Below are 19,739 nucleotides of genomic sequence, written 5' to 3'. Positions count from 1 at the left end.
TCAAACAGTTGATCGGGGCTTGACTTTTCCAATACTGGCTAATCTGAGGGGGCCTCACACAGACTGGCCCCACGCCAAGTGTCTGGCCAGGACACTATCACACACATACAGCCTATTAGACAGATGGTAGGAGCCTGGATCCAGGAAAAGAGCCTTGCCTTCCTTAAAGATGGGGGTTGGGTGGTAGAACATGAAGAGGAAGCGGTGGAGAGAGAGGAGTGATATGGTGCGGTGGGAGTGCTGGCACTAATACCCAACCCCCTCGGTCCGGCGGGGGGTCTCTCTTTCTCTAGCAGCACAAGGGCACATCTCATCCCGTAAACTGACAGAAGATGCAGAGTCTTTGTCTGAGTGTGAGAGGCTGGGTAGAGGAGCACCTTGAGCAGCCAGCCTGCTGGGCGACAGCCTGCGGCGTGATCCCATGTTTATGCTCTTTATGTTTAACCTTCAAACCCGGCACAGTAAAGCAACGAAAATCACAGCTAATGAAAGGAATACACAGACATTCATTAGTCTGGGATGATGAACCCACCACACATAGTGAATGCAAGGCTGAAAGTCTAGATCTTGGCATATTACTATACTTCAAAAAAAAATGTTTTGTCAAAAACAAACAACCCTGTTGTTTCTTAAATAGTGTAGAGGTTGGGTCATGTCCTCCCGAGTGTCTGGTTGGTGCTGTAAATTGCACTAGCAGAGGATTAGGATGTACAGTATCTGATTTAATCCACTGTCAGGGGGAGGTTTACTTACTCATAGCTCAGCACAAGGAACATCTAAGCTTTCTGTTGTCACCGAAGACCACACTTTACTTACACGGGGCTGGTTATCGTTCAAAAACCTTCGATATTGGTACTGATACCAATACATTGACTTCGATAACGATTTTTACAATACTTTTTGTGATTCCAATTTTTTAAAATTCAATTTAATAAAAATTATATTACAATAAACAGCAAAGGTCCATAGGTACTCCTTAGGTATCCAGATTTGACCCATGCTAACATTTCCAATTACTGTGAAACTAAATGTTTTCTCAGTGCTCAGTACTTCCTTTCACGATTAACATTGATTTCGGTTCCGGTTCGTCAGTTGCGATGTTGTTAGATAAGAGTGCAGATCTTTCAAACACTTTTGCAGTTACAGCCGTATTAACGCAACATGATGTTCACTGTGGCCGATAATCTAACTGATGGAAGTTTTGAAGAAGAAGAAGAAGAAGAATGGTTGCTTGGAAGTAGGGTTGAACAATTATCCAAGGTAATATTGAAATCGCAGTTTGGCCAAGTGCAATATCCAAATTGCAGGAGCTGTAATTTTTTTGATAATGTATAAATGTAATATAAAATATATATAAAATCATGTTATACAGATATAAAAGAACATGCATGTTTGGTACAAGACTTTTTTGAGTTTTTGTTCAGTGAAAATGAAATGCAAAAATCACCATTCCCACTAAAATCTGTCAAAATCATCAAAATAGGATTTTCTTTTTCTTTTTTTCTTTTTATTCATATTGTTCAGCCCTATTTAGAAGGTAAGAAAATCGATTAAAAATCTGAAATACAATCCAAATTAATTGAAAAAAAGTTGATTTATAAATGAGGCGAATGTGCAGACTGTCCAGTGTGGTATAAAGGCACTTACACTAGATTTTCAATGTGCTGCCAGGGGCTTGTCACATCTGATTTTTAGCCAGGTGATGTTAAAGTATCTCATCAATTTATCAGTGTAATGTATCTTTAATGAAAGCTGTGGATAGATAGACAGACAGAGGCTGTCCCATTGCTTACTGTACGTCTGCTCCAGCTGTCTTTATAAAAGACTTTGCTTTGGCACGGGAGCTGTTCTGTTCTGCGGCGGGTTATTGTCCCTGCACATTTCCTGTCATCTCCTCCAGCATAACAGCTTAACTCACAATGGCGGCATGACAGCGTTACAGTGCAGCGCCTGTTTCATTTCCATCAGTGCTGTGACTCAGGCTCCTTATTGTTTTCTGCGAACGCAGAGGTTAATGTCAGGTTACTCAGCACATCTCATGTTAAAGCGTCGCCCGCTCCCTCCAATAGAGAAGGAGTGTTTTCTCTTATGCGGGGAAGCACTCCCATTGTCATGCCATGCCACGTTCCTCATTAGCATGCATGACATGCAGGAATTCACTGAGGCACATTTGCATAAATTAGTCTTCTCTTCTAAGAAGGCAAAAGGCCGATGTAAGAGAGGAGTGCTGGGTGAAGGAAGAGGGAGTTATCGAGGGAGGAGAGGGGAGGGGGAGGGTGGTGTACTATTGCTCAGCCTGTTTATAAAAGGATATTTGGCAGGCTTCCTAAAGATGTCATGCGAATTGTCAGTGATTGGCCACTGCCTATAATATCCTGCCCTGTAATGGTATCGCTTGTCCACTCCAGATGCAGAGCAGGACTGTTTACGGTCTAAAATGGCCCCTATCTGTCATATTGATGAATCTGTGTCTTTGTCTTAACTCATACACTTAGTGCTGCTAACAGCTGACATGTTTCAAGCATTGTGGTAGTCGGCTAATGACCAGGAAACGCTCTGTGTATCCTCCCTGTCCTGCTCTTCTTCCTTTAGCAGTTAGTTTCCTACACGCTTCCTCTCTCATTTTCCTCGGTGCTCCGTCCCTCGCTCCTAATATTTACCCCCTCCTTCCATCCCTTCATCCTGTGTCGCTCCCTTTACAATTTCCTTCATTAGGCTGCTGTGCTGGTTGTAACAGTGGAGTAATCACATATGGTACAGGGCACACATAAAGATGCGCTCCCGCAGGCAGCAGCTGCTGATACTAGCTGAAAATAGATCCCTGGTATGCTCAGCACTTTTTCCTCCAGCAGCGTTGCTGTTTATCAGCAGCTCTGGATGCAGCCGGCCAGCCACCCAGCCTTGTTTAAGCTTCCACTGCCTCGCCACTGCAGTTGGCATGGTTCAATTTAACACACATAACCATGCCTGTGTGTGTGTGTGTGTGAAGAGAGACCAGTGGCAGATATTTTAGTGTACACTTTCTCAGATTGCTGCAAACTTGTGTTTTGTTCTTTTTGTGTGTGGTTTATATGTGAATAGATCTTATTTTTTGTGTTAGCCATCAACATTCAAATCATACAGTGAAAAGTGCTTTAGATCTTCAACAACATACGTTAAATACAAAAGTCAGACTGAATAAAAGGTCAGTGAATGGTGAAGAACATTACACCAGAGCTGTCAGAGTTGGAGTTGATTTCAGAGCAAGGATATAGTTCTTCATTTAAATTTAACTTCAAAAACACAAAATAAAACATGATAACAGAGTTAACACAATACACTCCTGTCTGTGGTAACTATTTGTCAAAAATATTTTACACTGGAAATGTAGACCTCATTATCATTAGTAAATTAACAAGTAACTGGGTTTTTTTATGACTTTTTATGCCTTACTATACTATGACTTATTATGACTTGTTATGCCTTACTATACTATGACATTTTATGCCTTACTATACTATGACGTTTTATGACATTTTATGCCTTACTATACTATGATGTTTTTATGACATTTTATGCCTTACTATACTATGACGTTTTATGACTTGTTATGCCTTACTATACTATGAAATTTTATGCCTTACTATACTATGACATTTTATGCCTTACTATACTATGACGTTTTTATTCATTTTTGTCCCTTACTATACTATGGCATTTTATGCCTTACTATACTATGACGTTTTTATGACTTTTTTATGCCTTACTATACTATGATGTTTTATGCCTTACTATACTATGGCATTTTTATGACTTTTAATGCCTTACTATACTATGATGTTTTTATGACATTTTATGCCTTACTATACTATGACGTTTTATGACTTGTTATGCCTTACTATACTATGAAATTTTATGCCTTACTATACTATGACATTTTATGCCTTACTATACTATGACGTTTTTATTCATTTTTGTCCCTTACTATACTATGGCATTTTATGCCTTACTATACTATGACGTTTTTATGACTTTTTTATGCCTTACTATACTATGACTTTTTATGCCTTACTATACTATGGCATTTTTATGACTTTTAATGCCTTACTATACTATGATGTTTTTATGACATTTTATGCCTTACTATACTATGACGTTTTTATGACATTTTATGCCTTACTATACTATGACGTTTTTATGACTTTTTATGCCTTACTATACTGTGACATTTTATGCCTTACTATACTATGATGTTTTTATGACTTTTTATGCCTTACTATACTATGACGTTTTTATGACTTTTTATGCCTTACTATACTATGACATTTTATGCCTTACTGTACTATGACGTTTTTATGACTTTTTATGTCTTACTATACTATGACATTTTATGCCTTACTATACTATGACGTTTTTATGACTTTTTATGCCTTACCATACTATGACATTTTTATGACATTTTATGCCTTACTAGACTATGACGTTTTTATGACTTTTTATGCCTTACTATACTATGACATTTTATGCCTTACTATACTATGACGTTTTTATGACTTTTTATGCCTTACTATACTATGACATTTTATGCCTTACTATACTATGATGTTTTTATGACATTTTATGCCTTACTTTACTATGACGTTTTTATGACATTTTATGCCTTACTATACTATGACTTTTTTATGCCTTACTATACTATGACGTTTTATGACTTGTTTTGCCTTACTATACTATGACATTTAATGCATTACTATACTATAGCATTTTATGCCTTACTATACTATGGCATTTTTATGACTTTTAATGCCTTACTATACTATGACTTTTTATGCCTTACTATACTATGACGTTTTTATGACATTTTATGCCTTACTATACTATGACGTTTTTATGACTTTTTATGCCTTACTATACTGTGACATTTTATGCCTTACTATACAATGATGTTTTTATGACTTTTTATGCCTTACTATACTATGACATTTTTATGACTTTTTATGCCTTACTATACTATGACATTTTATGCCTTACTATACTATGACGTTTTTATGACTTTTAATGCCTTACTATACTATGACGTTTTTATGACTTTTTATGCCTTACTATACTATGATGTTTTATGCCTTACTATACTATGGCATTTTTATGACTTTTAATGCCTTACTATACTATGACTTTTTATGCCTTACTATACTATGACTTTTTATGACATTTTATGCCTTACTATACTATGACGTTTTTATGACTTTTTATGCCTTACTATACTGTGACATTTTATGCCTTACTATACTATGACGTTTTTATGACTTTTTATGCCTTACTATACTATGATGTTTTTATGACTTTTTATGCCTTACTATACTATGACGTTTTTATGACTTTTTATGCCTTACTATACTATGATGTTTTTATGACTTTTTATGCCTTACTATACTATGACGTTTTTATGACTTTTTATGCCTTACTATACTATGGCATTTTTATGACTTTTAATGCCTTACTATACTATGACTTTTTATGCCTTACTATACTATGACGTTTTTATGACATTTTATGCCTTACTATACTATGACGTTTTTATGACTTTTTATGCCTTACTATACTGTGACATTTTATGCCTTACTATACTGTGACGTTTTTATGACTTTTTATGCCTTACTATACTATGATGTTTTTATGACTTTTTATGCCTTACTATACTATGACGTTTTTATGACTTTTTATGCCTTACTATACTATGATGTTTTTATGACTTTTTATGCCTTACTATACTATGACGTTTTTATGACTTTTTATGCCTTACTATACTGTGACATTTTATGCCTTACTATACAATGATGTTTTTATGACTTTTTATGCCTTACTATACTATGACATTTTTATGACTTTTAATGCCTTACTATACTATGACATTTTATGCCTTACTATACTATGACGTTTTTATGACTTTTAATGCCTTACTATACTATGACGTTTTTATGACTTTTTTATGCCTTACTATACTATGATGTTTTATGCCTTACTATACTATGGCATTTTATGACATTTTATGCCTTACTATACTATGACGTTTTTATGACTTTTTATGCCTTACTATACTGTGACATTTTATGCCTTACTATACTGTGACGTTTTTATGACTTTTTATGCCTTACTATACTATGATGTTTTTATGACTTTTTATGCCTTACTATACTATGACGTTTTTATGACTTTTTATGCCTTACTATACTATGATGTTTTTATGACTTTTTATGCCTTACTATACTATGACGTTTTTATGACTTTTTATGCCTTACTATACTATGACATTTTATGCCTTACTATACTATGATGTTTTTATGACTTTTTATGCCTTACTATACTATGACGTTTTTATGACTTTTTATGCCTTACTATACTATGACATTTTATGCCTTACTATACTATGACGTTTTTATGACTTTTTATGCCTTACTATACTGTGACATTTTATGCCTTACTATACTATGACGTTTTTATGACTTTTTATGCCTTACTATACTATGATGTTTTTATGACTTTTTATGCCTTACTATACTATGACGTTTTTATGACTTTTTATGCCTTACTATACTATGATGTTTTTATGACTTTTTATGCCTTACTATACTATGACGTTTTTATGACTTTTTATGCCTTACTATACTATGACATTTTATGCCTTACTATACTATGATGTTTTTATGACTTTTTATGCCTTACTATACTATGACGTTTTTATGACTTTTTATGCCTTACTATACTATGACATTTTATGCCTTACTGTACTATGACGTTTTTATGACTTTTTATGTCTTACTATACTATGACATTTTATGCCTTACTATACTATGACGTTTTTATGACTTTTTATGCCTTACTATACTATGACGTTTTTATGACTTTTTTATGCCTTACTATACTATGATGTTTTATGCCTTACTATACTATGGCATTTTTATGACTTTTAATGCCTTACTATACTATGACTTTTTATGCCTTACTATACTATGACTTTTTATGACATTTTATGCCTTACTATACTATGACGTTTTTATGACTTTTTATGCCTTACTATACTGTGACATTTTATGCCTTACTATACTATGACGTTTTTATGACTTTTTATGCCTTACTATACTATGATGTTTTTATGACTTTTTATGCCTTACTATACTATGACGTTTTTATGACTTTTTATGCCTTACTATACTATGATGTTTTTATGACTTTTTATGCCTTACTATACTATGACGTTTTTATGACTTTTTATGCCTTACTATACTATGGCATTTTTATGACTTTTAATGCCTTACTATACTATGACTTTTTATGCCTTACTATACTATGACGTTTTTATGACATTTTATGCCTTACTATACTATGACGTTTTTATGACTTTTTATGCCTTACTATACTGTGACATTTTATGCCTTACTATACAATGATGTTTTTATGACTTTTTATGCCTTACTATACTATGACATTTTTATGACTTTTTATGCCTTACTATACTATGACATTTTATGCCTTACTATACTATGACGTTTTTATGACTTTTAATGCCTTACTATACTATGACGTTTTTATGACTTTTTTATGCCTTACTATACTATGATGTTTTATGCCTTACTATACTATGATGTTTTTATGACTTTTTATGCCTTACTATACTATGGCATTTTATGACATTTTATGCCTTACTATACTATGACATTTTTATGACTTTTTATGCCTTACTATACTATGACATTTTATGCCTTACTATACTATGACGTTTTTATGACTTTTTATGCCTTACTATACTATGACATTTTTATGACTTTTTATGCCTTACTATACTATGACATTTTATGCCTTACTATACTATGACGTTTTTATGACTTTTAATGCCTTACTATACTATGACGTTTTTATGACTTTTTTATGCCTTACTATACTATGATGTTTTATGCCTTACTATACTATGACGTTTTTATGACTTTTTATGACTTTTTATGCCTTACTATACTATGGCATTTTATGACATTTTATGCCTTACTATACTATGACGTTTTTATGACTTTTTATGCCTTACTATACTGTGACATTTTATGCCTTACTATACTATGACGTTTTTATGACTTTTTATGCCTTACTATACTATGATGTTTTTATGACTTTTTATGCCTTACTATACTATGACGTTTTTATGACTTTTTATGCCTTACTATACTATGATGTTTTTATGACTTTTTATGCCTTACTATACTATGACGTTTTTATGACTTTTTATGCCTTACTATACTATGACATTTTATGCCTTACTGTACTATGACGTTTTTATGACTTTTTATGTCTTACTATACTATGACATTTTATGCCTTACTATACTATGACGTTTTTATGACTTTTTATGCCTTACTATACTATGACGTTTTTATGACTTTTTATGCCTTACTATACTATGACATTTTATGCCTTACTGTACTATGACGTTTTTATGACTTTTTATGCCTTACTATACTATGACATTTTATGCCTTACTGTACTATGACGGTTTTATGACTTTTTATGCCTTACTATACTATGACGTTTTTATGACTTTTTATGCCTTACTATACTATGATGTTTTTATGACATTTTATGCCTTACTATACTATGATGTTTTTATGACATTTTATGACTTACTGTACTATGACGTTTTTATGACTTTTTATGCCTTACTATACTATGACATTTTATGCCTTACTATACTATGACGTTCTTATGACTTTTTTATGCCTTACTATACTATGATGTTTTTATGACATTTTATGACTTACTATACTATGACGTTTTTATGAATTTTTATCCCTTACTATACTGTCATTTTATGTCTTACTAAACTGTGATGTTTTTTCATGTTTTTACGCCTTACTATACTATGACGTTTTTTTTTTACGTTTCATGCCATACTTTACTATGATGTTTTTACACCTTACTATATTATGACGTTTTTATGCCTTACCGTACTATGACATTTTATGCCTTACCATACTATGAAGATTTCTGCCTTACTATACCACATTTTTATTCCTTATGATGCAATGACTTATGTACCATGTGGCACAGTGTTTAGAACTGTGGCTTTCCATTGAGAAGGTTGAGGGTTCGAATCCTGGGCTTGGCAGGGCCTGGTTCCTCCCATGCTCCAAAGACATATGCATTAGCTTTATTGGCGACTGTAATGCTGACATTTTGAGCCAGTGTCTCAAAATCCCCCCATTTTTATTGAAGTGTAATAGTAAGGCATTGGAGTGGGGTACAACAATGCAAAAATAAAAATACAGAATTTTTTTTCATATCAACAAGGTCATTGAAGTAGCAACATGATTTGCAGTAAAAAAAAAAAAAGAAGCACACACAATATACTGTACCATTATAGATTTTATAGTGGAAAAGAGCAGCAGATCTTCATGTAGATTCAGTGGATTCATTACTGCAGCAAGTACAGAAATGTGTGTGTGCTGCAGCAGCAGTGGTGTTATAGATGTGCTGTGCTCATCAGTAGAGCGGCTGGTCCAGTCAAAGCCTCTGCCCTCCCCCCAATACATCACACTCATTCACACACACACTCCCACCCACCCATTTACTGTAGCGCAGTCAGGTGTACACACACACACACACACACACACACACACACACACACACACACACACACACACACACACACACACACACACACACACACACACACACACACACACACACACAATCCCCCCTCACAGATATGGAGTCAGCAGCTTCCTCTTAACAATGACTGATATCCACAGTGCTGTTACACTGTCTGTTAGCCAGAGCTCACTGTGCTTTAGACCAGTGGCATGCTGGGAAATTGCAGCCTGTGGAGGCACAAGAATGATGCAGGTTCAGCTACCAGAACCAACCGGGGAACACTGTGCAGATGAAAAAACACAGATATATCTTAAATGAAGTGTTTATAGTAATCTTATCACACATTATACACTGTATGCAAACAGATGTGTATCACACCTGTTAAGTCTGCTGCTGGCATGATGTTTTACATCTTAACATTTGGCTATCTGTGATCATATGACAGCACAAAGACATTCAGCAGATGTGTAAATTAAATTCACATGAGAACTAAGACTTATGCCCAAAATGAAACATGTCAACAGCAAACACACGTCTAATTATGCAAGTATAACTTTTTATAGCATGACTGATTAAAGGTGGTAGTCACTGCATCAGGGACTGAAGGTAACAGGGCCACAAGCAATGACTTATAAACCTAACTGGGAAGTATCTCAAGCTGTCACGGGCCAGCTGAAAGAAAACTGGAAAGATTTGACAGCTGTTGTTTTCCAGAAGATGTGCCTCATTTCATACTGCTGCAAATATGAAATGAAATGAAAATGAAACACGTTTATTTATATTTATTTATATAGAGAGTCACAGATTTAAGCATTTCATGGTCAATGCGTAACTGAGGGACAACAGGATAAATTGATGATGGCATTGATAAGTTACACATGTTCAGATGGGTAACAAATGAAAGGAAAAACTGAACAAAGGAATACAGGTAAATACATACAGGTGTACTGCATGATAATTTGATGATTTCAACACACTTGAACACCTATGGGAGATTTCGGACCATTGTGTTAGACAGCACTCTGCACCACCATCATCAAAACGCCTAATAATCTTTTTGAAGAATGGTGTCCATCTCTCTAGCAGAGTTCCACAAACTCTATCTGAGCTCACAGTTACATTAAAATCAAACAATAAATGTTAATAAAATCATAATGTTAACAGCATGGTAACATTGAAACGTCTTTTAAATTACCCCTAAAATGCATTTGTAATGGAAAACTAATGCTTGAAACTGTGTAAAAAAAGTGAACCTTGAGTTTAAAATATTATATCAATGCTCAAAAAAAATAAAGGATTCTGTATGTGGAGAACTGAGGTAGCTAAATGTTTACAGCACATAAAGAAACACAACATCTGCAGTTCGATTCCAGCTTGGGACCTTTGTTGCTTGTCACTCCCCTTCTCTCTCCTTCATGTTTCCTGTCTGCCTCTCTGTTGACTATCAAATAAAATCGATGTCAATAGATAATCTCAAGCTAGCATTAGCAACCCACTCTGTTCCTCCCATCGCTCCCTTTCTCTTTGTCCATCTCTAATTGGTTAGTGTGGCGAGGCTCATTCAAAAACATTAGAGAGCATTACCCCTGCTTTGCTGCCAGGCTGTTCAATCAGTCTGGGTCACAGGAAATGACCTGAAGACAGAAACTTTCCAAAATAAAATACATTTTGCAGCCTATTTCTACTAATAAATATTATTTTAAAAAGTTTCATACTGTACCGTTAAAAGATAACATGAAAAATACAAATAATTTAAAATATTAATTACATTGTCTGTTGTGGATATTGTCAGGGAAGGGGAGTGGACTGGTTGGCCTCACCACTGCACCAGCACTGTCAACATGTGTAATGTAGATAATCTTTCCACAGTATGACTCTCAGCGTGTGCTCAAGTCTGCTGTTCATGTTATCAAATGAACACTGTTTAAATCCAGATTCAGTTTAGCTGAGAGTCAAATTGGGTGTTTTATAATTTAAAGCTCTAAAAAGCTCTGTATCTGTTCTTTAACCACATAATCCCTGTCTGAATTTTGGGCCATGTTCCATGCATTGGCACAGACACATCCCCCAGTGTGTTGTTGTTGTCGAGTTCTGAGCCTCCAGCATATATTAGCTCTAATTTCACAAGGATTTTTTATTCATTTATGTTTTTTTGGAATATGAACAAGGATGAAGTCGATAAAGTATCGGCTCTGCAGGGTTTAGACCTCTGGAAAACAACGGGCGAGCATCCTAATGCACATGTTTATTTATCTTCAAGAATATCCACAAGGCCTGATGATTTAATGCGTTCTTAGACTCACTCAGATGACCTCAAGCTATTTTTACTGACATGTTTGTGTTTCCTCATGCATACTACTTAGTTGTTTTTCCAAGCGGAAAAAATCCACAGAGCAAATTCTGTGGTTTTATAAGCTTGATTACTTAGGAGAGAAAATCCTGTTTTACTAGTGGGGTGTCTGGCAGAGACCGCGGGACCTCTGGAAGCTGCTGCAGTGCTCACACCGCGCAGACTGTGCCACGTAGGGTAATTCATCTTCCTGTTTCCCTCCAACAAAGGCAGCAAAACAATCAGTAAACAGTCGGCTCATTAAAACCACATTGGCATGCTCATCCTTTACATCTGCGAGCCTCTGTTAGGTCGCGTAAAAACGACCTTACATCACTCAGCCACTGAAAAGGTGCTTTACAGAGCAAACAATAGCATCCCAGATTAAAAGTGAATCGATTGTAATTGCTTTTGTGCGCGCACCTTTCCTCTGTGTCGTTTGATCGCATTCCCCTGAGCGCCTAACGGTAATGTGTTTGTCACCAGACAGTGAACATAAGTAAAGCTGCAGGGATTGGGTGCCAGAGCCTGAGTAAAGTGATGAACGCAACCTAGTGTGAACCTCACACTGATCTCCAAACAGCAGACAAGCCCTCCGTCTTACAGCCGGCTCCTTTTCTCTCTGTCTCTGTGTGCACAGCAGCAGAGGGCAGCGCAGCCTGGACTTCTGCAGGCTCAGGAGTTTACCTAATTATCTGGCATTATGTCTAAATGGACGGCTTCCCTCTATCATCCCGTGCCACATGGCCACAACAGGGATAAGCCGCAGTCTTACAAACCATTAGGCTTTACAGGCACTTGACCTGAGGACGCAGGACTCCGACACAGAAAGTGTGGCCGTGCCTTGATCAGAGCACTAAAGCAGTAAAGAGCATAGCCAGACATATTCATTTCAGTGTTGTGGGGGCAACAAAAATCTAATATTACAGCTGCAGTTTACTGTGAAGTGCAAATGTGAAGTCATTATAAACCCATGTGGTCGGATTCATGATCTAATTTCTTTTTGCTGTGATCAAATAGTCTCTGACCTAATGGCTGAATGGTTAGGGCACATGGGTTCAAATGCCCTGAACAGCCAATCCCCGGTTCAACTCCTGACCGGCCCCTTCCCCCTATTCTCTCCTGTATTTCCTGTCTGTCTCTATCAAATAAAGCCAAAAAAGTAGTTCCTGGAGCTGCATGTCATCCCCTCTCTCTTCCCCAACTTTAAATCGCAGTTTTGAACATTTTATTTAGGCTGCTTGTGTTTAAACAGGATTTAACTTTGTTTGTCACGTAAGGTTTTAAAAAAAAGTGTGAGTTTGGTATCAGTATCAAAGCTTTTGGAAGCAATACCAAACCTCAATGCTGAGGTTAAAAGTTTAAACCTGGCCCTGTATTTATAACCACATAGTCACTGATTCTGTTTTAAGTAATACCATCATTTGGCCATCCAGCGACACACAGTTTCTATGTAGATCCCTGCTGCCAAGAGTGAATACATGAAACTGAATGAGTATAAAGCAGCACTTGTTCCTCGAGTAAGTAAGGGTTTTGCAAATACGCAGCAGTAGCAGGAGTGGGTGGAGGGAAAACCAGTGATGCGACCACAGAGCAGACAGTGGTGGGACTGCTGGAATGTCCCACAGGTTGTTATTATGGACATGAAGATGGACACACAACCCGCCAACATTCCCAGAGCACCAGTTCTTATTTACTGCTGTATAGAAGCTTCAGTGCTGACCCAATAAAAAGATTAACTGGTACTTTACAGTGTTTGTTTATGGTTGTTGGAGCTGTCGGGTTATCTCACCACACTCCAAATGCTCTGAACAATGGCTGTGCTGATGGTAATGCTGGCAATTTCCCTGTTTTTTTGCAGGTCACTGCCAGGGGATTTGCCCCATTGTTGCAGTTTGCCTACACTGCTAAGCTGTTACTCAGCAGAGAAAACATCCAGGAGGTCATCCGCTGTGCTGAATTCCTGCGCATGCACAACCTCGAGGACTCATGCTTTCGTTTCCTGGAAGCTCAGCTGCGCAGCGAGGACGACAGCCTGCTACCCTACCACAAGGTGGCCGCGGAGGCAAACAACTCAGAGGATGAGAGCATGCAGTCAGAGGCGGAAAGGCCCACCTCCCCCAGGGCGCGGCGGTGTGCCGACGCCCTCGCCTCCTTCCGACGCCCTGACAATGATCGGCTAGCGATGGCTATACCCAGTAACTTCACGGACGGCCGCCTGGACTTCGATCGGCATGGAGGGTCAGACCTGCCACGATGCCCCAAGTACAGGAAATACCAGTGGGCTTGCAACAAGCACAATATTGACACCTCCTCACACACCAGTACCTCAGGTTTTCCAAGCACATTAAAAGAGAGCAGCGTTAGCGGGGAAGTGCCGGATCAGGTCAGGCTGCCTTTGGCACAGATCAAAGTTGAACCACAGGCAGAGGAAGAGGCCATCTCATTGTGCCTGTCAGGAGATGAGCAGGATGTCAGGGATAAGGACAGTGTGACAGCCATGGAGATGGATAGCCCAATATCTATGGAAAGAACCAAGAGAACCAAGTCTCCTTCCTGCCTCCGAGCCCTCTTCAAGAAAGGGATGGACCTCCCCAGCCTGCCCAACACATCACAGCAGCTATTCGCCAACAGACTTGTTTGCCCCCAGGACAAAGGAAACTCTCAGGGAGATCATAAAAAAGACTTCAGGCCTTTCACTGGGGAGCTGGATCTGTCTGTTACATCCCCAAAGGACATGGACGGTTTCCCTGCAGGGTTGTCCCTCAAGTCCGCTTCCTGTGATGGGGTCTGCAAACAGGAAGTTGAGCTAGACCGCCGTAGTGTCATATTTTCCTCAGCGGCCTGCAACCATCTGGGAACCCCAGCGCATTCCTACCCTGGTGGGAACTCTTTGGAGATGGAGCTCTCTGAGCACATGCCAAAGGGCCTGTGGGCTGGAGCCAGCCAGTCCCTCCCCACCTCCCAGACCTACTCTCCCAGCACCACCTCCACTGAACCTCCACTCTTATGCCGCCCAAGGCCCAACACCAGCTGCCCAGTGCCAATCAAAGTGTGCCCACGCTCGCCGCCTTGTGAGACGCGTACCAGGACTTCCAGCTCCTGCTCCTCATACTCCTACGCGGAGGACGGCAGTGGAGGCTCTCCCTGTAGCCTGCCCCAATTTGAATTCTCCTCCTCGCCGTGCTCCAACGTGGCGCGCTGCCTCAATGTGGACCAGCAGGAGCAGAGTGTGGGAGGGGATGCTCTTTTTAACCAAGTGCGGCCCAAGATCAAATGTGAGCAGTCCTACGGCACCAACTCCAGCGACGAGTCAGGGTCCTTCTCAGAGGGAGACAGCGAGTCCTGCCACGTACAGGAGCGGGGGCCAGAGGTGAGTGTAAAACATTGTCTTTCACATGTAACACACAACGAGCAGTCACACTCAATTCCACCATGGCTAATTATACTGCAGTGGCCTGCTCTCCAGGTCTGCATTAGCAGTCATTAAATCATCATGTAATTGAAGTAGGAGTGTTCAGCGTAAGATTTACAGCACCACCAAAGGGCACAGATGTGCTTTGATATTATTAATCTGCTTCATGCACTGCTGGAGATGTGTGTAATGAGTCTGAATATGAGAGCCCAAATGTACCAGGACAGTCTAAACGCAGGAGGCTGTGGTGCTGTTTTTAAGACCGTGATTGGTTGATCATCCTCCCCAAGAGGAGTGTGTTTGTGAAAAGCGCTGCGGGGTCAGGATTCTCCCGGGGTAGACCTGCCCTCTGAAGTGATTCCCTCTGGCTCTGTTTTGTCTCTCAGCCAGTGCCAACTAGCCTAAGTATCTCGTTTTATCCCGAGCAGAAACACTGACGCTTGTAATCCGTCTCCATAAATATGCATATGCTAATTCTCTGCGCAGCCTTTAGCCGACTTGTGACATTTCTCATCTATCAACAATTAGCTGCAGCCGCGTTGAAGGTGTGCGATTACAGGGATTACAACCTAAACATTACAGCAGTGGTGCGCCCGTGGAATGAGAGTGGACAGGGAGGTTGAGCTTTGGGCTGTAGTGCAGTCTGACAGTGCTGACGATGACGGATGAATAGCCAATCCTCTAATCATCCTCCCCTTAATCCACCTGGGCAGACGTCCTCCAAAGCTGCAGACTAGACGACTGTTGTTGTTTACCAGGTAAAGATCAGTGAGGGACTCTAACACACAGATGGAGCCGCAGCTCAGGTGTAACAATGTGAAATGAGCAAATTTACCACCCGAGGGAAAGTATATAGAAAGATCCTCATAGTGCTCGCTTTAATTTTTTTAAATTTCCATCTGCACCTCGCCTGCACATGTGAGTCAGATGAGAACTTGACGCCTGTGATGTCATATGTTGGCTTTAAATGACAAACTTTCAGTGCCAGGCCATCTTTGACTCGATGTTACATTCAGCGATGTTTGCTTGTGTAGACAGAATTATTTTTGATGAGCTCGGCGGAGGGGGTTGCTCTAAGTGCACAGAGGAGAGAAAAGAGAGAAAGAGAGAGAGAGAGAGAAACTGGTGTGTTGCCATGGTGATCAGATTTACAGAGCAAGTTGCAAGGGTTGGAGCTACATGACAGGATTGTGCTTTTCAGTGTAAAGAATTCAGTTCCACCCCGCAAAATAAAGAGGCTCAGCAGTAATGTGTAATTATTACCTTCGTACCGTGACCCATCGCCATTAGATTTATGGGCTTTTGAAGGGTCTGCTGAATGTGCTGCTGTAAATTATATGGGACTGATCTATAATGCAGAGCTGTCAGTCCAGCTCAAAAATGACCACAAGACATTTCAGTTCCCTTTGTCATATCTTTGTGCGGGTAAGGCCGTGTTTATATCTGTCAGCCATTGTAGGTTGTCCATTACACACTGACTTATACAAGGTTATCTGCCAGCTATCGCAGGCTGTTGATAACATTCTTCATGAATGAATGTTTCCCAGATCTGTCTGCTCTAGAGTTTATTGCACTGGTGTTATATAGCGGAGGTCACAGAGGGGTAGTTGCAAAATGAAGCAGAGTGTTAGGTTACTCCCCTTTGGCCTTTATGTGGTGAAGAAATGCTACCTCATGCTTCCTGGGCCGCTCTTTTTCCTACTGCCGTGCACAAACAAACACATGGAGAAGGATGTCCTCTCTGTGTTTGCTGAGCAAATGGCAGAGGGGTAAAGCAGCTTTGGTAAAAATAGCTGCAGCCCAGGACCGCGGACTGGACACAATGAATACCGATGAGGAAGGAAGTTATTAAAGTGCAGGCCCGTCTGACTGGAGCGTAGTCATTCAAGGTACAGTGGCCAGAGTCACTCGAGGTCTCTGGGCAGCTCCTGCTCTGTGGTTATGGGTCTGTTGCATTCATGTGAGCCAGATCTGTGGAGAGGGCTATCAGTAGTTTGTCACACCAGACAGCACAGTCACCTCAAACGGATATTTAACTTCTGAAAAGTCATCAACAACTTGAAAAGTCTGGCTCTTTGAGGGGAATTTGATGTATAGTGTCACAGTGGTTTATATTGGTCTCAGAGTAAATTGGTCTTAATTGTTATGACAGGAGTAGTGTATACTGCTAGAGTCAAAGTCTGATTTATCTCCTAGCAGTGATTGAATTAAGAAAATGAATAGTGTAAAGGGAGAAAGTGAAATCTTGGAGCTATTCCTGTAATAGCCTGTGCCTATAGTATAATATAATAAATACTTAAACAAGGGATTAAATGTAAAATAATACATTATAAATAAAAGATAAGCTGTGCCAGTTGGAGTTGGGTGTATGATGGCTGGATATACAGTGTATTCAGAAAGTATTCAGACCCCTTCACTCTTCATATGTTGTTATGTTGCAGCCTTATACTAACATTAAAAAAAATCCCTCATCAGTCTAAACTCAATTCCCCATAATGACAAAGAGAAAACTTTAGAAAACTTAAAAAAAAAAGAAATATCATGTTAACATAAGTATTCAGACAATTTGCTATGACACATCTCACGTACCTCCCATTTCTCTTGATCCTCTTTAAGATGTTTCTGCTCCGTGGTTGGAGTCCACCTGTGGTAAATACAATTGAAAAAAAGTGACAGGGTCTGAACTCTTTAAAAATGCACAGCGGGATGTGGCTGCTAGAATATTTTATTAGTTTATTATGTACAGACAAATAGGCTACTGTTATCATACCTCTGTTCTGTTTGCTAAATTGAATGAGATAAAGAGGAAAAAAATAATGAATAGTTGAATTCATAAGAAATAAAATGCACCTTTATTATAAGTCAATACTTGTGTGCTATAACCAGTAGCTTATAGGTGGTTAGCTAATGTTAGCATCACTGAGTTCACTGACTTTGTGACTCTTCTGACGTCGTGCTACTGACACACTACGTTTTAGCATTCATCATAATTGTATAATTGCAAAAAACTGCTAAATTTATTAGCAGTAAAACATGTTTTTGCTCAGTTTAGTACAGGTAGCTCACATTTCAGAAGGTCTGGTATGAATCGTAAGCTTAGCTAATTTAGAAACGGTATTGTTGTGTAGCTAACAAAACTGAGTCAGTTCGCTGACTTTATGACTCTTTGTTGCTTGTGCTAATATTGAAGCATTTATCATGTAACTTTTTTTTTTTTAAAGTTGTATTTATTAGCAATTATTTGTATTCTTGCTCATTTTAATACACTCGGGGTGCTGTAGCCTTACTATAGCTTTTGGTGGCTAATGTTTTCCTAATTTAAGCTATCTTTAGATCAATAACACTGTGTAACAGACATTACTGAGCCAGTGAACTAACTTTATGACTCTCCTATTCTTGTGGTACTATTGCACTATGTTTTTTACATTCACCATTAACCCATAAAATTCTATTGTACCAGAAATTGCACTACCAATATGGTGGCTAATGTTGGCTAATATTAGCAAACTGAGATTACACTGTGTCATTTCACTGACTTTATTCTTTACTTACGTTTTAGTTTAGTTTTAGCATTTCTTTCCCTGGGCACAGTGTCCACTTTTTAGTTACAAAGTCTTGCTTTAATGGCTTTAATGGATGTAGTTTGTTTTTTTTGCAGCAGCCTCCCAGTAGGTCTCAACTCTGAGTAAATCAGAGCTTGCAATCGCACAGCTCAGAGTTAATGTTCTGCACAGTGACTTTTGGACCCCACTGTATGCTGCCACAATCCCACCTGGATTTGCCAGCGCTGAAGGAGAGTTTGAGAGCTGCATCCACCAGTATGTGGATTTATAGAGATGCATACACAGCACCATTTGTTCCCCAGTCTGTCTCCTCCTCTCTTTGTCTCTCTCAGAGCTCCAGCTCCTGGTTACAGTGTAGGCGTTGAGCTCATTCCAGCGTATCGTCTGGCCGCAGAGGTGCAAATATTGATCTCAGAGCGAGTGGGAGATTTAGGAAGTAGTCCTCATACATCACCACACTTTTCTTCTTCCTTTTTTATCATGCAAACCATAAAGTAGAATGAACTTGCAACAGGAAGTGCACAGACCTTAATATTAGTTCCACTACTCTTGCACAATGCCAGAGATGCATTGCTCTATTCTAGATATGATGTGGCTGTGGTCGTTGCCATTCATAATGTTAGCTGTGGAGCTATTTACTTGTTTTAGTCATATCCAATAGTGATAATAGTAAATGCATAACATGTCAGATAAATTAGTGACTGGTGCCTTTTTCGAGTGAGATTATCCTCTCATCCCAGGGCACTATGGGTAATTTAACTGAAGCAGCGTAATGTATATAGTGTGATTTTATTGTTATGTAATGGAATACAAACAT

General features: G+C 38.7%; 1 protein-coding gene across 1 annotated transcript in view; it reads left to right on the top strand.

The window, feature by feature from the left end:
- The window catches only part of bach2b (BTB and CNC homology 1, basic leucine zipper transcription factor 2b), a 101,826-nt gene that overhangs the window by 68,727 nt on the left and 13,360 nt on the right, over positions 1-19,739 (top strand). Inside the window, exon 3 of the mRNA XM_056363473.1 lies at positions 13,806-15,317. Coding sequence (XP_056219448.1) covers positions 13,806-15,317 — 1,512 coding nt within the window. The remainder of the gene's footprint in view (positions 1-13,805; positions 15,318-19,739) is intronic.

Source organism: Seriola aureovittata, chromosome 19 (genome assembly GCF_021018895.1).
Source record: "Seriola aureovittata isolate HTS-2021-v1 ecotype China chromosome 19, ASM2101889v1, whole genome shotgun sequence".
Taxonomy (NCBI): domain Eukaryota; kingdom Metazoa; phylum Chordata; class Actinopteri; order Carangiformes; family Carangidae; genus Seriola; species Seriola aureovittata.
Note: the sequence above shows the minus strand (reverse complement) of the source record. Positions and strands in the feature narration are given on the sequence as shown.